This window comes from Neodiprion virginianus, chromosome 6 (assembly GCF_021901495.1).
Source record: "Neodiprion virginianus isolate iyNeoVirg1 chromosome 6, iyNeoVirg1.1, whole genome shotgun sequence".
Classification (NCBI taxonomy): Eukaryota; Metazoa; Arthropoda; class Insecta; order Hymenoptera; family Diprionidae; genus Neodiprion; species Neodiprion virginianus.
In genome coordinates, this window is record NC_060882.1 from 5296711 (window position 1) to 5324052 (window position 27342).

The 27342-nt window shown below is 43.2% G+C and overlaps 1 protein-coding gene and 1 long non-coding RNA gene across 3 annotated transcripts; both read left to right on the plus strand.

Moving 5' to 3' along the window:
* Window positions 1-343: 343 nt before the first annotated feature.
* Window positions 344-25016, plus strand: LOC124306781 (protein sprouty homolog 2). Of its 2 annotated transcripts, none has more exons than XM_046767778.1 (2): window positions 344-3783; window positions 18605-25016. In XM_046767778.1, the coding sequence occupies exon 2, from the start codon at window positions 19027-19029 to the stop codon at window positions 20449-20451; it is 1425 nt and encodes a 474-aa protein (XP_046623734.1). In that variant the 5' UTR covers window positions 344-3783; window positions 18605-19026; the 3' UTR covers window positions 20452-25016. The 2 variants fall into 2 exon arrangements, with proteins under 2 accessions (XP_046623734.1, XP_046623735.1); XM_046767779.1 differs by lacking the exon at window positions 344-3783 and adding an exon at window positions 16516-16733.
* LOC124306782 (uncharacterized) lies at window positions 16161-25738 on the plus strand. Its single transcript, XR_006908683.1, has 3 exons — window positions 16161-16201; window positions 23084-25633; window positions 25724-25738. It is a non-coding gene; the product is annotated as an uncharacterized LOC124306782 (long non-coding RNA).
* The last annotated feature ends 1604 nt before the right edge of the window (window positions 25739-27342 follow it).

A 27342-nucleotide genomic window follows, 5' to 3' on the forward strand; every position in this document is an offset into this window, starting at 1 on the left:
CGTGTAAAAGGAGGAAAGAGAGAGACGGAGAGAGAGAGAGAAAGCCGAGTCTTTCGCGGCCGGTCGAAGCGGCGCGGCGGAGAGGGGAAAAGGGGACACCCACGAACTTTTACGGAGGTTACCGAACGCCTCCGAAGCCGCGAGACGCCCCGTAAAGGCGCAACACGAGCATGAATGAAGTATCACGGTACCCAACCAGCACAAACGCGCCTCGTCGTCGCCGCGTTCCCCGTTCGAGGCGCGGGGCGTCGAAGCGCATGCGCGCTGCGTGCCGCCCCCCCGCCCGCCCTCCGCCGTTGGCGCAACTTCTTGCCCCACTCTCCGCTTCCCCTCTCGCCGCCGAGACAGAGAAACAAGCGAGCGAGCGACGGGGTCGCGGCGACTCGAAGAACCCGGCTTCAGAAACGAACAGGGAACCGTCGCGAGTGTGTGACGTTGGCGCGCCGCCTAGTGTGATGTTAGGAGAAAAGAGGGGAAGAGAAAAAAAAAACGGAAGTCCTGCTGCAGTTTTTAGAGCGATAATAATATACCGCCTATGCAAGCCCGGTGTGAACGGTCATTGTGAATCGCGGTGTATCGGGTTTCGGGGAAAGATATTGTAATATATCTAACATAAAGAGTGTGTTCGTTCAGTCGTCCGGAGTAGAGTGGCGGAGTTGTCTTGTATTTTTCTTCGCTCCCTCTCGCTACTACTGCTCCGTGGTTATCCGATAATAACAATAGTGCGTCAATCACGTGTCCGGAAACCAGTGGGCCCCTCCACCTCCCCTCCCTCTTCCCGATCGCCGATCACCGAGAACGTTTGCTGAATAAACGGGGAATAAGCTGTTGCGCGTATGCGGCGTAAGAAGAATTGAGAGAGAGGGAGAGAAGAGGAAGGAAAGAAGAGAGAAAGAGAGCGTGTTGGACGCGCTGTGGATACGGAGAGAGACGGAGATAGGAGAGAAAGAGCCGGGGCAAAGCAGAGCAGAGTGTGCACTACCAACTAGCAGTGAAGTGAGTGTCCCGAAGCAGCAGCAGCAGCACCGAGCAGCCGCCACGAGATCCACGCCTCGGTTACACCGACATGGCCGCCGAGGCCAGCTGAAATTATCAAGCGATACGTACCGTCGTCGTTCCCGTTCGTTGGCTCGCCGCAACGTCCTCCTCCTCTCCTCGTTGTTATGCTTCTTTTCTCGGGCAAACTTATTGTTGGTAGCTTATTTCCAGATACGTACGCAACTGATTCACGGACGTGAACGGGACACGTGCCCTTTGTAGAAAACTCGTCGTAGGAAACTGTTCACCTCTGACAATCCTGCGTTTATATTTTATTTTCTTTCCATCTCGCAACGATATTTTCTATCGTCTGTCGACCGACCACCTTACTTACGGATCCGTGTCGAAGAGAAGAAACAGCGGACAACGGATACGTTTGTTAATACAAGAGATAAACGCATGTGTTGTAACGATACGACGCCGAACGAAAGGGATCGTCGTCGAGTTTATTGTAACGAATCTCTCTATCTCGTACAAATGCGCGAGTGTTGGATTCGTCGTGAGGATCCCGTGTGCGGTAACCGTGTGTGCTTAATATTGCTCGGTTGATTATTTAAACTATTGCAACATTAATATAACACGTTCGTTCGGACACATGTAGACGTGAAAAACTACGTCGTCTAACGTCTCTCTCGCTCTCCTGTACATTCGAACAATGCAAGAGAGTTGAAATAAGGTGGTTAAATCGTATACCCAGTTATAAAACGTCATACACGGTGTATAATAACAACACGGGTCAATCGAGAAAGAAAGAGAGAGAGACAGGGAGGAGTGATAAAACAGGCAATAGGGGAAGAAGAAGCAGCAGCAGCAGCAGTAGAAGATAGTAGTAGTAGTAGTAGTAAATGTACGAGAAGAATTTATTCTCGCATTCGCTACGGGAAAGAAAAAGGTCACTGCCATCGAGACGTCTCCTCAGCCAACGGTGCGTGAAAAGTTTAAGAGCCGGAGAGCGAGTATAGCTGTTCCCATCTTTGGAAGTGAAACAAAAAAAAAAAAAAAACAAAAAGAAAAATAAGCAAAAGAATAAAATAACTAATAACTGAAAATATGGTATAAATATCGAGAAGGGAAAAACAAAAAATAAAAAAATAAAAAAAACGCGTCGAGTACCGAAGAATAATAACAAAAAGGTTCGCGGAACCTTCGTCGACCCCTGTGACTCCCCTCTTCTCCGCTCCTCCTTCGTCCGACTGGTCGCCCTTCCCCCCCCCCATCCCTCGATATCGCAAAGGTAGTGGCAGTGTACGTGTGGTAGTGGTGACGGTGGCGGTGGCAGTTGGCAGTGCGCTGGTGGTGGTGCCGGTCGGTCGGTTCGGTTCTCTCTCTACGCACTTGGGGGAACGAGCCCAGAGTCGAGTCGAGTCGAGCCGAGCTGCCGAGAGAAGTTTTTGGCGTGTGTAAATGTGCGCGCGTGACACGAATATATACGGTGGTGTGGGAAAGAGAAGCGACGAGGACCGACGACGCGTATGTACGCCCGGTTATTTCTGTTACTTGTGGGGACGGCGTCGTGTTAAAATAAGCGGTGAATGAAGCGGCCTGTTGACTGCCGGCGGCGCGGCTTACGCGACGAATCGAGCGACGACGAAACTACTACGGGGGACGAGGGCGCGAAACCGGACGCGGAAACACCCTCGACGGATAGTTCGGAGGAAGTTTAACGTCGCGTTTCATCGTCGTTACGGAGAGTCGAGGAGACCTCGAGGCGACTCTCGTCGATACCTACTTCGGACAATCGGCCGTGTCTACGTGTACGCTCTGTGTGACTTTTCTATACGCGAATATCGACAATCTTGAACTACGACGAGACCCATCCGAGTTATTTTTCGCGAAAAAACGCGTGATTTTATTGTTGCAGATGTATTCGATTATTATAATTTTTTTTTTTTCTACACGTGACGCGGTGAGGCGGTACAAGTGAAGTTGATTCAAGTGTTATTTCTCTTGATCCGACGATCCTTATTGTGGGATTGAAAAAATTGATCTTATTACGCGAGTGACGGAGACGGTTGTATCGAAGATCGTTTTCGTTACGGAATACGGAATTACCGGAAGGTGCGGTATGAGAAGCGACCAAGTGCTTCGAGCAGAAGTTGTATAATCGATTTTTATTGGTTTTTTTTTTTTCCTTCTTTTTTTTACAATTCTTTTACTTCCAACGACGTTACGGAACAAATCCGCAGCTGAATCATAACAGCAGCGACTGACGCGTGTAAAACAAGAGTGTGTTTTGTTTCTGTATATGATACAAGGGGCTCGTACTGTAGCCTGTGTGTTGCACGCGTCGTACAAGGGAGAGTTGAGAAGAAGAAGAAAAAAAAAAGAGGAGCTAAAGAGGGAGGAAAAAAAGGCGACAAAGTGCGCGGTAAAAAGTGGAAGAGAAGAGGGAAGGTAATTCGGTGCGGTCGGTGGATTAAAAGTGTAGAAGTGTGGATACCTTGGACTGCCCCCCGCCCCCGGCGCTGCCCCCGCGGCGCCCCCCCTGGCCCCCCAACAACCTAAGTGCCGCGACCCTAAGGAGCCTCAGTTTGGCGGGAAATAGTCTAGCAACCGGTAACGCGCGCTCTTCCAGCTCCAGTTCGACGTCCAGTTCCGGTTCCTGCAGTTCGAGTCATTCCTCGAGCGAGCAACCCTTGCTCATTCAACAACACAGGAAGACCTCGTCGGCCCCCAATAACCAATTTCTGCACCAGCTGACACCGCCCAAGTATCCAGCGCCGCCGCGACCCCCCAGTCGAAACGGTTAGTAATCATGTTTCTTTTTTTATTTGTTGTTTTTCATGTCACGAACAAGAGCAGAAATCATTGCTCGTTTCGTTGTTGGCAAACACCTCAACGTCTTCCTAACATCGATTACGCAATATATGTGATTCTAAGTCTGCGTATCCTTGTACACTGCGACTGGATCGTTCGACTCGTGTAGCGCGAATGGTTGTACGTTGCGGCAAAAATCTAATCGCCCTTTTAATATTATCGATTAATCGTATGCTCCTAGGAACTTTTATTAATTGGAAAAATGGATGGTTAAAACTGACCCGATAAACACCGTCGCGTAACAAAAATAACGTCTTTTGAATTTGTACAGGAAAATTCCTGCGACAACTGTTGCTTGGCAGCGTGACCGTTATTCGCATTCGCGTTTTCATTCATTCCGGCTGGCTATGTTCCTTGTACGTAACGTAACGCTGCTTCTGTTTTTCCATTTTATCGTTACCTTACACACGCGGGCTAAACTCTTGTTCTACGCCTATCCGTACGCTACGATAATATCGCGCGGCACACGACGTGAGAGTCTAGGTCTCTACGTTTACGTTACTAGGCTCTCGACGAAGGTTGATACCGACCCCGTTACCGCAACGCCAGTGGTATGCGGTACAGGCGATTCTCTACAACCTGGCTCTATCTATGTACGTTCGAGGTTACGGTGCCCGTTCGTTTGTCTCTCCATACGTATAAACGCGTATTATAGCCTTTACGGTGAAGGTAAAGAGCCCCCCACCCCCCCACCTTGCGCCGCTCTCGAGGTGAATAACTAATCGTAAATCGTTGTCCGAGAAGAAACCCCCGGAATGAAGGAACGGTGAATGAACGAACCGTCGCGGCTAGAAAGTTTTGCGAGAAAGTCTTCTTCCACACAACAAGCGTATAACGATAATGATAATATTACACGCCGGTATTATACGCGACATGCCTCAGTGAGTATGCGGGAACGGGGTCTGGAATGAATGTAATCGTTTCATCGAACATTTATAAGCGCGCAGATGCGTGCAACGTGTGTGCGTGCGCGTGTATGCACATACATACATATATATATATATATATATATATATATATATATATATATATATATGTATGCAAAACCTCGTCGGCGGCAAGCACACTGTCTCTTTTCAATTGATACACAGCGTGGCTGCTGATTGCACGCATGTTGTACGATTGTACAACGGGTGATATGTGGCACGGGTGTTATAATATAATGTGTAGACAGGTGGAAGGAAGGAAGGAAGGTAGGAAGAAGGTAGGCAGGCAGGCGACATCGTCGCATCTCGTCGCGTAACGCGCGAGTTCTCCGCAGCAAAAGTAATCGAGGTGCAGGGGAGCCATTCATGAAACAAACTCGCAAGTTTGCCGACGGCACATGCGCGGATATGCCAGGTACACACGTGTCCCTGCTGCTTGCTTGAATGTTACGGGTTGGTGGTACGAATGCTCTACACCTCGGAGGGAACGGTAGCCTGTATGAGCTGCCTTGCCTCGATTTTCTGAGCATTGCACGCCATACGCAAAGATAGATGTCCGCGATTTTAACACCGATTTACACGACTTACCGGATCGCTGTGAACGAATGGACGAATGACTGACTGACTTTTATTGTGTTGATAAAAGAAGAAATTGTTGGTAATTATATTTGTACCGCGGTGCGTGCTCGTTGACTACAAACGTCACACGATCAGACGTAAGATATAATTATATTATGTTATAACGTGATACGCAACGCAGGATTTGTACTACTACGACGAATTTACATGTTTGAAATTTTATTTGACACAGCTGTGTCGTGTTATCGTTGTACGTAATAATTATAAACTCGTGACTGTTTGTAATTTGTGTTATTTTCGTAATCGACGATAGTTTTTGTACTTTTATTTACTTCCTTCCACTTTCGTAAGTGACAAATTTATTTCTCGTACACCGCAGCAAACTTCTTTGTTTTATACGCATTTTAAGCGTCCGCGTAATGCGAAAGAGAACCTCTTTACTGAGACCGTGAATGATTATGATCTTGTACGAACGCGAATTCTGGAACTACCCAACGAAGCCCTCCTATTTCCCTTGCTGCTGTTGCTGTTGCTGCAGAATCGACAGTCTTGTACGCAACATCGACCGCTCTCGCAACTCTCGCGGTTTATCTTGACTTCTTTAATTCTCTCTTCGTATTTTGCTGCTCGCTCGATGCCTTGGCTGGCTGGTTGGCCTCGGTGTGCGTACAGCCAGATCATCGTCAGCTCCTCTCCTCCTCGTCCGAACGCCCGCCGTGTATATCAGAGAGAGCCTCCGCCGCCGGGCGCCGCGTTACACGCGTGCACGTCACATCCGGTCAGCAATAGCTAGCCTACGTCCTCGTCGTCTAGTTTATCTCACGAAAAGAAGATACTACTCCGTTAGTGTGCGTCTGTGTTTGTGAAGTACGCGTTTCGTGCTCTTTCGATCGAGCCAGCAGCAGAGTCGAGCCGCCGCGTACGGGCTTGCGTCTTTTTTCTCGCACTCGCGCTATCCTCGAAAATCATGCATCGTGCTCTTGCACGTTATACGTGTGCGGAATGTGAATTTAATCATCGACGAAATCGTACGTAATATCCAATGTATCGATCTGCAGTAATTATCCGTCAGACTTGCGAAAATTGGCCTCGCACTACCGTTTACATACGAGGGGGAGTAAATAATTAAACGCATACAGAATCGTTAAATTCCTGCTACTATAATACACCGCAAGGAATCGGGTGCGCCGGATGCTGCGCTTCGATCTTGCAGCGAATGCCGATGCATGGATTGCTGCATACTTTCTTGGTACAGTGGTATATAACGTGTGTAGGGATACGTCGGTCGTGTGGTGGACGCGTTGCGTTTGGCGAGGTTGTGTTCGTGCGACGACCGACGACCGACGACGACGGCTCTCTACTGCAGCATCATGTGGGTGGGCAAAGGCTTCGCGCCATATGGTGTCCACATTCCATCTCCTCCCGTCAGCCAACGATCTTGTCGACTTGCCTGTGTATATACATACATATACATATATATATATATACATATATATACATATATATATAGATACCCAACATATATACATTGACTGCAGCATGCATGCGGCATGTACGAGGATACGATGAGGACTCTAGGACGGCGACCCGAGCTTATAATGTCTTGTAACATCACGCGTTGTCATTTTTCTACACCTATATATATAATACACGTGTATGTATATACACATGCATTATCGCGTTCAAACATGGCGTGTAGAGCTGTATAATACGATCAGGAAATAGAAGATTTGAATATATGTACAATTAAGACCGATGTTGATTATTATATATATATATATATATATACACGTAAATTTAAATAAAGTTTTGCCCCAAAAGGAAAAAAATTTTAAAAAAAAATCGACAAAAAATTTGGATATTTTTTTTTCTGCTACTTTCTTATCGCTGTTTTATCCGTTCGATTACCGGTCTTCATTGAAGTAATTTTTGTTTTCCGTCCACTAGTTCGGACGATTTATGAAACAGCATAAATGTAGGTATATGGTAGTTTAATTTGTTATACGGATGTCGTTTCTCTGCTGGTCATTTATTACATGTATACGTATAACGTCTAATATCACGTTTGAATACCACACGTATAATTACACAGCGGTTTTCCGGTGCTGTGTGTCGATCAGGAAACCTCAGACGTTCGCTTTATAACGTATTCTCTGATTTGTTGTTATTCTTTTATTTCGTTCAATTAAGAACGTTCGTATGTAACCCATATCCGGGATGTCTGTTCGACGTCGAGATGCTTCAGCTATACGTACACGATCGCTATGTCGTACGAATTGTTGCTCACGGAGCTCGTATTATATATACTGTTTCATCATTTTTTTACGGGACAATATGGGGCGGAATTATTCATGGCGGTGAAAAGTTTCTCATCGTTTATCGAGATGTCTTATCGCTGTGCACGTACATTGTTAGCCTTTCTGTTTATCATTATTTAATAAATTGTCAATCTGTTATGTATAACGCAATCTCTTTGCCCTCGTGAAACTTAACTTGTTTATCTGTCTAATATAATCGTCTGGAGAATATTTAAAAAAATAAATAAGTAAACAAAAAACACATTGCGAGGAAATAACACTCCTATTTTGCAACTTTCGAATGACTTGGAAGCTGTTGCATGTTTGCAAAATATGAGCACAGGCACTGGGATAATTTCTGCACTTTGTTGTGAAATAACAATTTTTCATGAAGTTGCATCGTCAACACTAACTTCGCAAACCTCAATCTCGCGTATGTATTACACGTCTCTTTAGGTTTCACGTATCCGCTATAAATAACAACTTATCCAACGCAAGCACGCAGATTAATTCGCTGGATCTGCTTGTGTGCGTTTAGTTCATACCCTGTGTAAATAAATATTATTCCTATGCGTACATAGGCCTAATATACGTATGTTTGTACGCATGTGTGTATGTATTTACGTACGTAGTACATGCTTAGAGTTTCCGGTGTAGGTTCGTTCGTTCGTTCGTTCGTTCGTTCGGTCGGTCGCGTTCGTCGTACGCACGTGATGTCATACGTGGCGTTCATTGATAAACCGGCTAAACGCGCGAGTCCCGAGCTGTTGTGTAGTATGGACCTATATAGATGTTGTATGTATGGCGCCGTTTCGCTGCCGTGCTGCGTGAAACCCGGTAATTTCAATAACGGGAACGTATAAAATCACTTTATCCTTGTATATGCATACCTGTATGCATAATACATTATATTCTTGTATAATAAGGCCTCATTTTTGTGCCGCGTTTGCGGGTTATTGCGGATATACGCGTTTGCGTCTGTTTTAACGGATAATTTGAAAAAATTCCGAATGTACGTAAATCTGCGAAGAAATTACATTTTTACTCCGTTTATACAGACGTCAGACAACACGGTTTATTGTGTGGCGTAGGTATAGGTACGTGTAAACAACGTTAGATCCCGGATATCATATTTTAACATCATATAATTATACAAGCAGAAAATTGCGAAGCGATGTTCCGTAGTACTTGAAGTAGTGTTTGCTGCAAAAATATACACTAACGAAATATTATACCTATATGTATACAAAAGTGATAAACTTGCTTAGCAAATGGTTTTGATAATTTTCACAATCGATGAAACGCGTTATGTATGTACCTACGTTTGTAGGTATTGCTTTTGATTATTATTCAATATGATATTGTTTTTCATTTCTTATTTTTTTTTTTTTTTCCCAAGTACTGTTCGATCACGACGTTATTTATCGAAAAATGAAATTTCTCAGCCGACTTATTAACATCCGGATTTTGAACTCAATAATCCATCCCCTCGATTATATCTTGCATTATCGAACACCGCGTGCAGGCGTCAGGCTCTCACACCTAAATTCCTCCAATTCATTCGTAGGTGTGTGTAAATATATGTATATGTATCTCTCTGACAATGCGGCATGGATCGGAAGACCAAGGACGGTTGAAATGCGCGTGCGTGGGCGATGATGTGGGCAGCGTGGGCAACGTCTGGAGGATATCCGGTGCCTCCAGGTTTTTGTCCCGTTCGCATAGCTCTCTTCAAAATTTCTCCCCGCATCCCTGTTATATGTATATACGAACTCGCTTTCTTCTCTCCAAACGTCAAACTTCCTTCTTCCTCTCTCTCTCTCTCTCTCTCTCTCTCTCTCTCTCTCTCAAACGAAACATTTTGTCATGTTACGACATTTATTTATACATTGATTATTTTACTTCCTTACTGAATTGATAACGATTTAGATGACGCGTTTCATACAAATTGTTCATTATGTGCCGCATATAATATATACAACCGCTCGATGAAAACCTTTTATTTAATTTGATGTCGGGAAAATCAATGTTAACACGCGTTCGCCTCTTGTATATTGTTAGGTATCTATGTTGTAAAATAATCGTGTGGCATCGATTCTGAAGGCCTGAAATAGGACCGGTTTTCTTCACATTGCAACGTCCATTGTGGGGGTGATAATTATACAAGTATCGTTAGTACTTGGAAGGAATCGGTAGAAGAGCGAAAGACGTAAAGAGAGGATCGTCGCAATTGCGGTGAGTGAAGAACGCGCATCCGCATCTGAGGATGTAACGTCGAGGGGAATGTAAGATCTGAAGAGAGCAAGAGAGTGAGAGTGAGAGTACGAAAGCGCGATTGCTGTGACGAGCAGAGGGGAATAGGGCGGATGTTATTTTAGAGGCTGGAGAGAAGGACGGAGAGTTTGGTAGAGTTGCGAAGTTTTTGCGCCCGTAATGAAGGCCGCCCCACGCAGCGAATCCCTACCAGATGTTTTAAAGATAGCACTTCGATGTGTGTAATATGCTCGCGATCCTCCTCCTCCTCCTCCTCCTCCAACTCATCGCTAGCTGGCTAACTTGCCGTAGTAACGTCACAGATCCTAAACGCATGTATTTCATACCTAGATATAATCCTATGCAATATGAATTTTTGAACGATCGAGAAACTCGCGAGATTTTACCAAGAGCAGGCGGCGAGGTGTGAAAAATGGCGGAGATGAAATATTGTGGAAATAGAAGCGAGTATGAAGAAGTGGAATGAATTTTTTAATTTAGAAATTCGCGATACACAACATTAGAAGAAATGTAGAAGTGTAAGAAGAACAAAATATATCTATAAGTATGTATAAATTTTTATGTATATTTTAACGATTTTGAGTTACGAGTTTGTTTGTTGTTTTTTTTCAATTCTGTTAAACTAATCTATATATTTTTGTCTCTGAAAATTCGACGTCGTGACCCGTCTATCGGTACATTGCTTCACTGTTTTCAAATAATCGTTTTGTGTCAAGTATATTCAGTTAAATTTCTCGTCCCAAACAACGAAGCGCGTGTTTAAAAATATACCGCAGGAATCACGTATCCGCAAATTTCTCGCTCTCGAAATTCTGTATAAATAGTACCGTTGATAGGGAAAAAAGAAGACGAAGAAGAAGAAGAAGAAAACAGACGAAATTTGCGGTAAACATAGATGAAACGTATTGTCGGGTTTGATAAACGGCGTTATTACGTTACATTATTCGCCGGTGTAAAGCATTCGCGAATCTCCTCTTTTCTCCCTCGGCTTCCTCTCGTCACGTCATACGCCCCACGGTTATATCTCCTGGGTACTTATATTAAACTTGCATACGACGACGATCCGCAGGAGTTGGGAGATGATATCAAGCTCGGTCGGAGGCGGCGAGCGTTCGTTCGCGTTTATACAGACGAGGGCCGAAAATAGAAGCGCGTCGACGACGTTTCGGGTCCCGTTCGTCGAACGGGGCGCACTTTGGCACGATTTTCGTCGAGGCATCGCCGAGTTGTTTACATCGTAACGAATTAAGACTGGTTAACGTTTTCGCAACGGACCGTATCCCCGGGGTGTGTACAACGATATTATGGGTGCAGGATGCCCGGCGTTGGAGCAATTTTTCTTATCCGTTTTCCACTTCGTCTTTTTCTTCTTCCTCTTCTTCCTTTTCTCGCCCCCGAACGGCGCTACCGACTTTACGACAGAATGACAGGTACTTTTTGTTTACTGTCAATCGTGACTTTGAGGAATACGCTATTTCTTCCAGGGGTTATCCTAAATCGATGTTTTTATGCCCGCGGCCAAATCATCTGCTAAGCGATTATCCCGTACTGAGCTGTCTACGATCACCTGACGTTGACTGAAATTCATAATACTTTGCCTGGCAAGTATTCTCTGCGATTAGGCTTATCGTTGTATTCAATTTTCTATTGTCAAATATAGTCGGGAAGAAGAAGTTGATTACAATCGTTCGACCCTGTATAAATTTTCGTAAGATATCGAAGAATCTATGCAGGATATCATTATTAGCCGAACGTGCGCTTTATATTTCTGTTTTTTTTTTATTTTTTTTTATTTTTGGTCCAACGACATGTTTGTTTCAAACGAGTTTTTACACGTATAATTTTATAATTGTCACAAGTTTTCTAATCCCTTGATAAATTGATGTACCTGTAAGTACCTGCTTTACCGAGTATCTACCTGTGCACGGTAATTTCGGAAGTATGTAGCAAGTTTGGTTTTTTTCCTCGTTTCGTTTTTCATGAATAATCTCCAGGATGCGGTTAATACACGGCGTGTAACGTGAAAATCGAGACTGATCGCGAGGTGTGCGAGTGCACGAGCCGAACAGCCGGCGATTAAACACTGGGTGCTGCACGGCTGCCGGATGCACATCGTGGCCTTACCGAACCAACGTATAATGTGTGTGTGTGTGTATAAACGTATAACGTACACGCACGCACATGCGTGCGTGAGTTTGTTCGGTTTTCGGTTCGATCGACGGTGTCCATACGAAGCCAGCCTACTTACGGCAACAGCAGCAGAACCAGAAGGAACAACGCCGTGTGCGAAAGAGATGGGATGAATGAACGTGCGTATACGGTAGAGCGCGAGCGCAGTGACGTGAGCGAACAGAGAGAGAGAGAGAGAGAGAGAGAGCGAGTGGGAGCGCGAGAGGGGGAGGGGGGGGATAGATAATGGTGAATGAACGATGTACGCCTGGGAAAGAAAGAGAGACGTCGAGGGGGGGGGGGGGGGAGGGGGAGATGGGCACATGGAGAGATAAAGAGCGAGGATATATGCGGAGTCACAGCCGGCTGTGACTCCTGTCTGCTTGCCTGCTTGCCTGCGCCTACTATACTTTTGCGTGTGTGTATTCGTACGTACGTATGAATAAATAGCTTTAGAATGAATATGGAATAGACAAAAGAACGAAAGAACGAATGACGGAACATAAAGGAGGGAAGGGAGACGAAGTTGACGGAGAGACGACGGAAATCGCTCGTATAACGTTACGCCGGCAAGAGAAGTTTTGTTATTTCGCGATGTTTCACGAATACTTTTCATCGCAAAAGAAAATGCTTTTTGTGCCCACGTTCGGTTTCAGCTGTGTTGTTTTTTTTTTCTGTTCGTTTTTAATTCTCAATAACATTTGTCGATTTCATCGTTCTTAAAGGATCTCTGTTGTTGTTGTTGTACGGAGGAAATGGTATCTAATTGTGGAAGGACGTATACGATTATACGTGATTCCGAATAAGAATCGATAACAAATAAAACGTTCGGATCTTCATTGCGGAAATAATTTCAATTTTTTGCACGTAAGATGCGTTATAACGAAATTGTAGAATAATTCTGGAGAGCAGTTTTAAGTTTGACGAAATTGGTATCATTTTAAATTTATACGTGTTTCAAGAAACTCATTTTACATGTATTATGTACTCAATTTCTTTGTATAACGTAATGTATAAGGGTTCTCGGATATTGATTCGGCACTACTACGTATATATTAGGCTATATCCGGTGTTGCTTTTTATGTACAATCGCGTGTCGAAATCTACCAGCAAACACTGTAGGGCGTCCTCAAACCAGTGGCTATATAAGCCGAGTACAGGATACAGGTTGACTCGATCTCCGTTCAAGTTTCGGGTTTCGATTTCCGTCACTCTTTTTTACTTATATTTTACTATACATATACAGATATCCGTCTTCAGCTTTTATAACCTGCACTCCTCCAATCGTATTTGAGAAACCACGAGATTTTTTATTTCTAATTTCGTTGAAATTTTTTTTCGCCTCGCCTCTCATTCGATATCCCGAAACGATCCAGCATTGCGGAAAACCACAGCGATCTTATATTCCTACGCGCACGAATGCTACATCTCGCAGTCTGTATAGGAAACAAGAAAGAATTAAGTATGCGGAATAAAAATCTGGTGTACAGTATTTTACAGTTTTCCTTGACTTTCTTTGGATGTATTGTAGCAGGTATATGTAGTAAACTATGTGACGTGTAAACTTCCTCCGTTCGTAATGAATGAAACTTGGCGTGGTGCGCGCTAAACTGAAACCGGTGTATGTAGGAAAAAATAAGGTATGCGTACATGTACTACGTATGTAGATGTATATAACGTACACCGACAGCCTTGTAACGCGGCTGAATAATCAGTTCGGCTCGAGTGATTCGCTATTCGTAATTACAATTGCACGGAGCTGCGGATACACCGTATTTATGCAGAAAATTTTCACTCACTTCATTTATCAACCCATGATGTGTGTGTAAATAATGCAATATAGGGTAAACGTTTGTGACACTGTATTATTCACATACTACGCATCGTTTATTACAAACAAAAAATATATATATATATATATATACGTATAAACATTATCGGTGATTGAAAAAATTTCCCGATTATTCGCTTCGCGTACGTATAATGTATTCGTATATATGTATATGTATATATATATAATGTGAAGGAAAAATAAATAAAAAAAAAATAAAATAAAAATAAAATATCTGCAATATACCGTAAAAACATGCTAACCTTTACCAAGAAGTATACCTACGGCGCGTACAACGCAAGCTGGTCCTCGGAATGGCGGTGAGGATGACGGGAGTGGTGGCGGGCTGGGGGGGGGGGGGGGGTCGTCGGGAGGCCCGCTGGGTGACCTTCCTTGGGGCCTTGCTACACGGTGCGGACCTGAAAACATTGACCCAGGCGCGCCGAGGGCTCGTCGTCGCCGGCAGACGACGCACGCTTGGGCATCGGGCCCCAACGAAAAGTCGAAAGATATACTTTACGTGCGCATGGTCCCACACAGTTATCGAACCTTACTACTCCTCCTCGACGGCACAACCCCCGGAGGCCCGCGAAGAAGAGGTCTTCACCCTCGAAGGAACGTATATAAAGACCTCATCACAATGGGGCAACGTGACGAGTCACATTTATTCGGTGCCGTGCGAGAAGCACTTCTTGGAATACAAATGCTCTCTCTGCTGCTTCTCTTTCTCTTTCTCCTCGTCGTTCGTGAAGATGGTTCTATACACAGGTAAAGGTATGCTGCTGCTGCTGCTGTTGACGATGACGATGTTTGCTGTAGCAGAGTGCGCAGTTTTATACCGCGATCGGCTTTGAAATTGAAGTATTTCTGTTTTTTTGTTGTTTTTTTTTTCGTCTCTCTTGTTTTGTCTACAACGAGAGTTTAAGGCGGTAGTAAAAAATGAAACAAAATAATATCGATAATCGTGTTGTATGATTCAGACTTTGCAGACACCCGGTATATCGGACGCGTGGTCAGGCAGGTTCTTCTCTGTAATCTGATGCAGAGGCCCGTGCACACTGCAGTAAACCGCACGTGTCAGTATTTTTCGTATATCATCTCGAATCTCCCTGATGGTAAATCGTCGATGATCTCGAATTTACGCTTATATTAATATACGTAATACCTGTGTGGAAACTCGTTTATAATATTTACACACACATGTATGGCATGTACGGATAACCCGTTTTTTTCCGTCGTATTATACGTTTTGTAAAGATCGATAATAATCCTCCAACAATTTGTCTATATATTTTTAGTAATTTTCCGCATGCAGAATTTAATTTATTATTTATTTACGGCAAGTAATGGTGAAAGAATTTTTTTTGCCTATAGTTATATTCTTGAAAAATATTCGGCATTCGCTTCTTCGGGTTGCATTGGAGAGAAAATCGTAAAATTCTTTCAGTGATATAGTTTTCTCGGCAAAGCCGCTGCAGGCATGCCTCGAGATACAGAGGAGAAAATATTTCTAAAGTGACCCATGGCTTACGGGGAGGACATTACCTCCTGCCCTCTTCGGCCCCGTCCCTCCAGGACTTTGCTGTCGGTATTATAGCCGTATTGTCGTTGCTCGTTGTACCGCACGCGGTAACCGGATCCAGCAGGAATATACTTTATTCCTTTAGGACGGGTACCTGTTGCCAGGTATATACATGCGTACATACCTGTGATACACGTCGTACGCAAGGCTCGTCGATTCGACGTTGGCTGTATTAGGGATATTTAGAATTTCGATATTTCATTTGAAGTTTAATTATCAATTGTCAGAAAAGTACAGAAAAGTAGGTATCTAACGTTTTCGGGCAATAACAAGTTTTGCGAATTAATGATTATTCGAGGATTCATCGTCGAATACTTACAATATCAAATTTACAGATCGTGTATCGTGTATTAATTCTTCAAAGTTTTACTAAATTCGTCCACCACACCGCCGCGATCTCTGCATTCTTTGCACTCGATGACGATTCAAACTCTCCACTCGCGCTGGATGTAACGCGATTTGATCCTCTCGCTTAAATACGACGACCAGACAACACATGTCAGTGTAATACGGTATACGTACTTGTACGTACGCATAGGTACGTGAGATATCGTGCGACTCGAAGGGGAGAAACTTTCTCTCGAAAGAATATAAGCCGCGGTTCGCGGTCGTCATCGTCACGATGATTATGATGATGATGATTATGATGATGATGATTATGATGATGATGATGATGATGATGATGATGGTGATGATGATGGTGATGATGATGATGATGACCGTAATGACGACTATGATGATGATTAAAATGATGATGGTAGTGACGGTAGCGGCAGCACCATCATCGGCAGCAGGAGAAACAGCAGCAGCAGCAGCGGTGGGACAGTGGTAATGTTTTCATTCAACTCGAAACTTCAATGATAGCTTCCATCCATTCATAAAAAGCTTCGAGGCGCAGTCATAGTACCGACGACGACCGTCAGATGGTGGGAGGTTGCAGCCCCGCCCCTCCGCCCCGCCGATCCCCGCCGCTGCTCGGCCGTTCAGTCAGCGGCCGGCGCTCGGTTCGCGCGTATCGCACGGATCGCTGTCGCAACGCGAAACCCGGAGGGCCTTGATCCTATTCATATACGTGGCTGATTCGCGTATCGTCGTCGTCTACGCGCTGCGATAAAACGAGAAACCGGCCCTTACACCCCTTCGTTTCATTATATTTAACCCCGTAGACGCGAGGACACACTTATATCTGTACTACACTGTCGGCATCCCCTCGTCACGAGGTAATTTATCGTATACATGCATGATTTACTTTGTTAATTAATTAAAATTAAGGTAATTATGTTTTTTCGTACGTTCGGTTGCACAATCGAGCTCGTAAGAATTTCACCGTTTCAGGTGGAAAATCGGACAATGTGCTCTGATTTCGTGTCAGTTTGTTTATCGACGTTTGTAAAAATATTTAAACGCCGTTGTTGTTATACTGTTAATGTTGCATCGAGTTTCTCTGAGGATATTCGATGTACCGTACTTTCATCCAATTTAAATAGTGGAAACCGACGGCGAATTCCTTCAAGTTCGTTTCGTTTCGTTTCGGTTCGTTTCGGTCTTCTGCTTCTTATTCTTCTTCTTTTTTTCCAATTCTTTTATAGTCATTCTTAGTTAGTCACCGGAAGTACGCGATCGTCAAGGTTGAATGATTCGAGAATTTTATAGCCGATCTTACAATTAAACGAGTCGAGGGGAGAGGAGAGAAAAGGAAAGGAAAGGAAAGGAAGTGAGTGAGTGAGCGAATGAAAAATCGTGAATTCAATGAAGCGATAGCCAAGACAATTATTTATCGTAACTACTGTAGAAAAATATATACGTATGTAAATATACTCTACGACGTGTCAAACGCACGTTTTACGCTTTAAGGCTTTGACCGTAATTCCCGCTCCCCGAGTTAGTCGAGAGAGTTATTTTCTCGATTATCACCCTGGCAACGATTCCGTGGTATCTGACGATGTATAGACACGTGTAGAAAAGTTACGGTGTGTGCATCGTCGACCTATGATGCGCTAATATTCAGCTGGCAATAAAATTCCTATGGAATATTCTACAACCGAATAATAGTTTTTACGCAAGAACTGACTATTAGACCCATACGATAACGAATCACACACTACGGTTTATAATATGAAAGACTTTTATTTCCTCTAAAATATGTCAAACCTTTCTTTCACAATCTTAACAATTTGTTTTTCCCATCGCTCTATATTTTCCACAAGGTTTTTTGTTTTCATCTTTTTTTTTTTTATTGTAGTAGTAGCAGAAGCAGCAGCAGCAGCATAATGTCAATTGGTTGGCACGTCTAACATATGCAAAAAAATGGGAAAAATAATTTGTCCAATTCGTTGAATGTTTAATTTTCATCTCTTTCAAGACGAAGAAGAATGAAAAATAGATGGTGTTTTTTTTTTTTTCGTCTTTGCAGAGGACAGTTGTGTCGCGGTTGGAAGCTTTGACCTGTGGCAATCACCCGTTGATATACCCAACATTCCTTCGACCTCTATTCCGCCCCACTGGGATACTTGCATACTATATATCCTTTCATACCGTTGGTCTAGAGCCAAACGTCTTGCCGCACGCGCACACACACGCCTATGTGTGTATAATACTCGAGCGAAAAAAAGATTGTATATAGGAGCATTATATACGTAACATAACGTTCGAGGTGTTTGCCAATCGTATGACTAACGGACTTGTATTATACCTATCGTTTCGCGTATAAATATTTCTCTATCGAAACTGGATTTTCAGCTGGCTTGTTAGAGAAACCGGGGGAATTGGATTGATATTCTAGGAAACTTGAAAGACGGTGTTGATATTTATTTAAAAGTAAAAAAAAAAAAGAAAGAAAAAAATCAAAACGTATTTTACCTCGAGTTCTGCGACACTGATGAAAATTTTGTAAATTGCTATCGAACCGTTTGTTCTTCTCTAAAAATCCAAGCGAACGAAGTTGGGGACCGAATGATCGTTATTAGATTTGTAATTTGTAACAATCCCCGTGTACGTAACCGCGCGTCATCGGCTGGAAATAAACCGACGCCGACGACACAGAACCCCAGAAAGTCCCGAGTCTGACAGGAAGTCTATTGTGATGTTTCAGGTGGGGATGAAGGGCGCGTCGCGAGGACGGGAAGCGGCCGCTTCGGAGCCTCGCCGAGGGGGGGGCCGCAGCAACGAGTCGGTTCTGGGGCAGGACGAGCAGTGCGAACGAGCTGCAGCGGCGACGAGACGACGAGCATCGCCGGAAACCCGGTACTGCGTTACAATCCCGGATCAGCCCCGGCATCGGTGTTTGAAAATCGCGGCACGTCGAGCGATTTGCAATGGAGTAGAAACGGCGGGGCGTCTGGATCACCGGGAAGGAGTCCAAGAGCGATCGGACGGCAATCCGCATCTTCATCGCCGGCACCAACAGCGACGCGAAACAGTTACAGGCACCACCCGCCGACGTCGGATATCGTCGTACAACCGGATATCTGCAGGTGGTCAGATCGCCTCGAACTGAGAGGCGGCGTCGTCCCGATGTCACGGCCGCCCTCCTCATCCTCGTCGTCGTCATTCTCCTCCTCCGTCGCCCCCGCACCCTCCCCGGCGATATCCGCTTCCGCCCTGGCCAGGGTCCACGGCCACGATCACAACCGGCCCCTCCCTCCCCCCAGATTGCCCGAAACGGCGACGGGCCCCGCGGGTCATCAGTCCCTCCATCAGGCGCCCCTAACCGCGCCGCTCACTCCGCTGTCTTCCTCGTCGCCGCCCTCGTCGCTCACCGCGATAGGGACTTTAAGGACGAGCTCACGGGCACCCGCGCCTCCGCCTGCGCCGATTCACGACGCTGTCAGGATACCGCCAGTCTCCGATCAGGATTCGCTTAACCTGCAGAACAGGAACGCGACGCCGACGCCGACGCCGACATCGAGGAGTCCCGTGCAGGTTGCGAGCGAGGTTACGCTGACGGTGCCGAGGCCCGACGGGGAAAGGGCGGTGAACGAGTACGTAGAGACGCCGTTCAGGCCGACGGGCAACGTCGTGAGCAGCCAAAAGTCATGCCTGAAATCGGAGAGGAGGACGAAGCGTCACCTTCACCATCACCTGCATCATCATCATCACCTGCACCATCATCATCATCAGCACGGTCGGAACGCGGCGACGATACCGGTAACGCCGGCGTCATCGTCGCCCGGGAAGAAGAATTCTTCGACGGCCGTAACGAAGCAGCCGGTATCGTTCACCAAGGAACCGACGAACCCGCCGGGCGCTTTGTCTCAGCAGATACAGCTTCAGCAGCAGCAGCAAATACTACAGCAACAGAGGTCCTCCTTGTTTCCGGGGGGCATAGGCTTCGGGGCTGGAGGTGGAGGCCTAGGAGGCGGCGGAAGCGGGGGTGGAAACGGAGGCGCGATGATACCTCTGGACGAGGGACTGTCGATAATGTGCGAATACTGCGGCAGGTGTCGTTGCGAATCCTGCAGGGAACCACCGCCGTTGCCGAGCCGTTGGCTGTGCGACAACGCTTGTTTTTGCTCCGCCGAAACGGCACTGGACTACGCCTCGTGTCTCTGTTGCGTTAAGGGTTTGTTTTATCACTGCGGCGACGCCGGTAGCGGCGTTGAAAACGAGGGCGAGGGCGCCGGAAGCTGCGCCGACGAACCTTGCTCGTGCAACGGATCTAGCCGATTGGCGCGATGGACTTGCCTCGGTGCCTTGGCCCTCGCTTTACCTTGTCTGTTGTGCTACTGGCCGTTGAAGGGCTGCGTGGCCGTTTGCGAGGCTTGTTACGCGCGTCACGCGTCTCACGGATGCAGATGCGATCCGTCGGCCGCAGCCGTCGCTGCCGCGAACGCCGCCGCGAACGCCGCGGCCGCCGCCAGGCATTTGGCACCTTCGAATTTAAGGGACTCGAGGGATCCCGAAAAAAGATTACTCGATCCTGTCACACCCGAGCTATGAGAGACACGGCGGCGAGTGTGTTTTTACGCGTTGTTGCAGAGACACGATATCGCAGGTATACGCCGATGCCGATCGAACCGACTTGGACGCTCGGAGCTGTGCGCCCATTCCCCTCCGTTTCACGAACGATTCGTCATGTACATATTATATTATACTATATTATGTTATATTATATATTATGTATCACAGGTCAATATATATATATATATATATATATATTACTGTATTAATTGTAAATCGTTGTGTGTTACACAAAACTCACCGTTGCATATAACTTACTGCACGGACGGACACGCGCCGGTTTTTTCCTCATTTTGTGTATACAAATACACACTCCCATCCTTCGTACACACAGTCATACGGCACGTTATCCAACGCGCAGAGAGGGAGAGGATGAGACTCGTTTGGATGGGTGGTTTGGAGAAATGAAATGTTAAACATTCTCTATGTTCAATGAAGGGCGTGAGAGAGAGAGACTAATATGATATATACAATTATTATAAAATAAAGAAATAAGCTGTGTGCGAGGTGGTTTTCGGTATATGTGTGTAGGGAGAGAGAAAGAGAGAGAGAGAGAGAGAGAGATTCGTGGTGGCATAACGATATGAAAAATCGAAACTGGATAAAAGCAAAGAGAAGTAAATGATAGAGAAGAATGAAAAAAAAAAACAACAAAGAATGAGAACTGATTCAAATCAGTAGAAGTGTAGTAAACAAGTGTATTGGTTGCGTTTAGTACAACAGTTGCATTTAAGGTGAAAATTTGATAAAAAAGTTAAGAAATCTAAAGTTAAGAACGAAGAAATAATAATAATAACAACAACAAATATAATAATAGTAATAATAATAATAATAATAATAATAAAAGACGAGAGTGTCCTGCATCCAGGGCACGGAACGAGTCGATCCTATGTATAAACTTGTAATTTCGGATAGCTTCGTGTTTATTTATTATTCTCTTTTAATATACCATGCAGACATATAATATATATATGTATATATGACTGCATGGTATATATATATGTGTGTGTGTGTGTATGTATGTACGCATGCATGTGCATATACTTGTACGTATATAAAATTCATGACGGTGTACACAAAATACATACAGATTTTAACCTACACGCACACGTGTGTCTATATGTTATAATACGATTACAGAATACATGCACATAAGCCGGGCGCCGAACTAAGGTACATCGTCCGCATTATACCTATAGATATATTATAGGTGTGAATAATTTACACCGTGTAAAAAATTCAATTTCCTTAGCTATACGTATATACTATAGGTATTTAGTTATACCTGTAATTATGTGCGATAAGTAATCTGTAACGATTTTCTGTCCAAAGTTCAATAAGCTATCTATCATTATACGATTGAATTTGAACTTTTAAATTCTTCTTTTTCTTTTTTTTTAAAGATTTTTATTTTTTGCGCCAAAAATCGAAATTTTTTACCATTTTGACTCTCACCTTAATTCTCGCGCGTACAAATCCTTCCTGTTTACGTATTTCTCACATCGTACGTAGTATAAAACGTTGAGCTAACGTTGTAATTACAATTTCGGCGCACGGTTATGCGTAGGTGTACGTGTCACAAATATATGTATAAATATTATTATTACTATTACTGTCATTACTATTATTATTACTATTGTCATTAACTACTACTACTACTATTATTACTGTTATTACTATTATTATTATTATTATTATTATTATTATCACTATTATTATATAGTAAAAGAAAACTAAAATATATTGTATATTACATGTGTATAAAGCAACAAAAAAAAAAACCTTTTTTTACGTTTAATTTATTTGTGGGCGTATATATATAGAGCAAGCGTAAAAGTATAGTATGTAGTATGTATAATAGGAAGTTTGAGAGGTAGGGAGAGCGCAAGAGAGAGATTAGAAAGGAAACTAAATGAAAACCCGAAAACGTTGGCATAAAAAAAACGTGTGAAGATAAAAATTAAAAAAAAATATATATATATAATATATATATAGCGGAGCGATGGAAGCAAATATAAATAACCAAACGAGTAAATAGAAGAAACTGAGAGTAGCGTGAAAAGGAAACAACACTTTGAAATTAAGTGACAAACAAATCGATGAATTGAATTGGAAAGATGAAGAAGAAAAAGTATATTCCATTCTGTATACGTATACACTCGCAGCGACGAAACCGATAAAAAATGGCTGGAGAGCTGCGACGTGATCAAGCTTTCCTCGTTTCATTTCTGCGATTTTAAAATTTGAAAAAAATACCCTACAGGTGTAGATAAAATTTTAAATTACGTCTCGAGAGAAGTTTGAAAAATCAGCCATCAATTATTCAAATCTGATTATTATGATTGTGGTATCTTTTTGCTTTATGTTTTTGTTTTTCTCGTTATCTTTTTTCGGCGTTTCCTAATGTATTCTCGTTGCAATGACGTATCTGCGACGCCGGTAAATATGGAACTGGAAAGTTTAACCGATTATCTAACTTCTTCGTCGACGGCGTTGTCCTCGGATCCGTACGCCGTGCAGCCCCCCCTCTTCCCGAATTCATGTCTATGATCAGATTTCAAATGCTGGATTAAGGTGCATTTTTGTTCGAACTCATTGTTGATCGATAAAGATGATGATGATGATGATGATGATAGTTATAATAATGGTGATACGACCGCACGAAAAGGACGACGATATCACATTTACGGTTGTTATAAAATATACACGTAATGTATCCTAGTCTTGAGAATAATACAAGGAACGAGATACACGGGTATTGTTCTGATTTAAATATTCGATATTGCAGTGCGTTTGTAAAAGTATGTTTCTTTTTTTTTTTCATCCTATCGTTGTCAAATGAATTTTGCATTGTTTTTGGAGGATTGCAAGTGCAGAAGGACCCAATCCAATGAAAGAATGGGAAAAACTGTTCGTAAAGAAAGAAAAAACAAAGATAGAACGAAAGAAAAAAAAAAAATAGAGACGGAGAGAGAGAAAGAGAGAGAGAGAGAGATGGCGTTTTTTATTTTAATAATTTTTTTCCAGTATTATCTAGTCTCGCGAAAGTTTCGGGAACGCGAAAGGAACGAATACAGTTGGTGTTCTTTTTTCCTTTTATCATATTTACATGTATAATTGTATATGCAACGAACATTTCACACGCTAAAACGTTTCGCGAATATACATAAATATATATTATAGTAGTAGTAGACGTAGGTGCAAGTGTCGAAAATCCATTTCAATTATCTGACGTGTATTACGGTACTGTCTACGCATCGGGAGAGATGGAAGACGAAGAGTGGTTCCTAATTTAAATTTGAGAAAATTTTGCCAACGGTAAAAAGAAAAGAAAAAAACGAAAGCAAAATATACTTTCGCCATGTATACTTGTCGTTGATCACGTATACAGATATCGTATCGATATTGTAGAGAATTGGAAAGGATTTAGATTATTTTCATCTTATAGTTTAGATCTACAATGTGTGTTGTGTGCAAGAAACGAAAGTATACGTACATACATGTGAATTTTTTGTAAAATTTCACTTTCACGTGCAATTGTAATCACGCAAAGTCACGAGGCACTCTTTTCACGATACCTGTTTGAAATTTAATCGAAGTACTACACATACTCAAATTCGACATTATTAATTGTAAAACGAATGGATAATTTGAAAAAACTTGTACAGCAATGGTAATAATGATAACAATGCTGAAGAAACAACGGTGTTCTTACAATGAACCGAAAGTGAAATCATACTCCACGCGCAGGTCAAGTCGATTGATGTATACTCCTAGAAGTAAATAATACTGGAAATACATAGGTCGTCATATATATATATATATATATATATATATATATATTGGTAGATAGTATCCAATGAATGAAACAAATTTATAAAGGTTCGATATTTCTAGGTCGTTTCTTTTTTATTTTTCTTATCCCGAGAATACATCGTTACTGCACCTTTGCCTGACTCTCATTAAATTTTCAAACAAATCTTCCGTCTACCTTTACGATTTTTTGAAGATTAATCGGACATTTTTATTTCCCCCTTTAGTCATAAAATTCTATTCCCTAACCGTCTTAGTCTCTCCCTCGCCTTGGCTCCTTGCACAGATAACAACAAGACATCGTTTTCGAATGCTGGTCAATAAATGGACAGTAAATAACACATGCATAATATGATATGACATACGTAATCGCAGTGGAGAATTAACGAAACTAGAAGAGGGACTCGCCTGTGCCGAATAGCGTGCATGCGATTTGCTCTTCTCTCTTTCACTTCGCTTATTGTTGTTGTTATTCTTATTATTATTCTTATTATTATTATTATTAAACTATAAAATCTCGATCATTGAACATTATATGCGTTGTTTCTCTGTACCTCGTTGACTTGTAAAAAGAATCGATTTTTTTTTTTTTTTTGTCGATACGTCTCACGCGCACGCCAGTGAGACATTATTACTGCACATATGTGTATGTATATGTATATGTATATCTTCCTCGTGTATCGCCTTGCGAAAAAGCGTCGTGTATTTACTATTTTTGAATAGGCAGAAACTCAAAAAAAAAAAAGGAAAAAATAAAATAAAAAGAAAAAAAGAACACCTTCATACTTCACGTAAAGACTTACCTGTACACGCTCTGTAAATGTCTCTTGTAAATACACCTAGGTAGGCATTACGGTATTTGAAAAATTGAAAATTGTAATTATTATTATTGATATCTATTATTATCGCTGTACTGCTACTACCACTACTACTATTACCACTCTACTACTCCTACTACCATTACTGCTATTATTATTATTATTATTATTAATATAGTTATTATCGCTATTGTCATTGATATAATTATTATTACTGTAATCGTTATTATTATAATTATAATTGTAACTATTATTAATTATTACTATTAATTATTATTATTATTATTATTATTATTATTATTATTATTATTATTACTACTAATATGAATAACATGAGACCAACATAAACCATAAAACATTAAACTGTTTTTGATACTTCTTTTTCAAAATATTCCATCATCCTTTATTCTACATACATCCTGTTCTGCCGAAGGAGTCGCAACCTACACACGCACCTGCAATGCTAAAGAAAAGCGCTCCTGAGTTGTCTGTGCAGAGCTATCCAAAATAATAATCGGAAAATTCAGCGAGTGAGTACATATAGGTATATAAATGATATACGCAATACGTGAATTATTATTATTCACGATACGATTATAATAACGGAGATTTTCTGCAAGGCATTGCTGCGTGGGATTGGCCAGTGAGATATGCATATACCTATATGGATCATGCAGCAATTTCGTCGAGTATTCTATCGCTGCAGTTGCAAGATATCGGTGGAATTATCATCTATGTAACGGTAAGTTATAAGAAACTAAATAATATACTCTACTGGTGTATAAGGTGTAATATATTCCAAGTAAACATAAAAAATAAATTGAAAAATAAATAGGACTAGCTTAGCGACCAGCAACTGACAATTATGTAATATTATACCAAGTTATAAACTGGTTTGCATATTATGCACAGTTTTAAGTTATATATTATTACCGCTATGTATGTATATATATATATATATATATATATATGTATATCACGTATGCCTCCACGTATAATAATATCAGCCGAACGAAAAAGCCCTGCAACGAGTCCCGGCGTATAACGTGCGCGACGGTTTGCAGGAAGAGGCGATGGATGCAGAAGAAGGGAACACGCCGCACGACCTGGACCCTCCTCCTCCCCGTGTATATCGTCGCTCGCCGCATGAGAGCGGATGTGACGTGGAAAACGACACGGACGGAGGGCTTAGGGCCGAGATAGCGCTATGCATGAGAGGGCTGGAGCCGGAGAAGAAGGGGGGAGGAGGATGATGAGGAGGAGGAGGAGGAGGATGAAGAGGAGGAGGAGGAGGAGGAGGAGTGTATGGTACAGGACCACCGGAAACGCCAGTTAGGCGAGCAAGCGGGCCGCATCCGGCTGTAAGGCCACAGCTTCCCTTTTATAGAACGAGCTGCAAACCTATAGAGCCAAGCAGTAGGCACTATAATTCACGCACGCAACGCGCACAGGCATACACGGCATATCCATGATCTTGCAGAGGCTGAGCGTTGTGTGTGTCCGATGTGTGCGCGGATGCGAGTGTGGGTAAACGACTTCCCACTGGCACGAGGTGGGTAGCTGGGTTTCATGACATACCTGATGAAAACGAACTGCAACCACTACTCGACGCAGGCTTCTGCGGATCAACGAATATTGCAATCTGGTTATCCTAACATGTCGTATACCTGCCACAGTTCCCGCGGACTTGTTGCAAACTCTGACGAAAATATGTATATATGTATGTATATATTGTCACAACTTTGAGATGCCTCTGTGTCTGGAAGCTGGTATCTTACATTTTCTCTCAAAGACCATCCACGTTCTTTCATGCTCGCCAGACCCCGTTGAATTACGTTCGTAAGTAACGTACATACGTCGCAGGTTCCTCCACCTCCCTCCCTGCCAGTATCTCTCCTCTTTCCCTCTTTTTCCTTCTCTCTCTCTCTCTCTCTCTCTCTGTATCTGTATCCCCCCCCCCCCCCCCCCCTCCTACCCCTCTCTCATCCGTTCCGGGAGGCCAGGAACAGCCGGGTTATTAAGTAGCGGATGCTACGGACGGGCTAAGAATAAGAAGAAAGAAAAATAAGCGCGGCCGTGCGGCGTCACGTGACCGGAAGTAGTCTCCCCCGGGCGGCGCTCCCCCTCTTATCCCCTACCCTGTGATCCTCCTATCCGCTCGACGCGACTCTCCTCCACCGCGGGACGGAGGACGGATGGCCTTGCCGGTGCCGGGTATCGTACCGTTATCGAGACTTGT

Excerpts from the sequence above, each read along its gene's own strand:
- LOC124306781 (XM_046767778.1), top strand. The coding sequence starts at position 19,027 with ATGTCACGGCCGCCCTCCTCATCCTCGTCGTCGTCATTCTCCTCCTCC.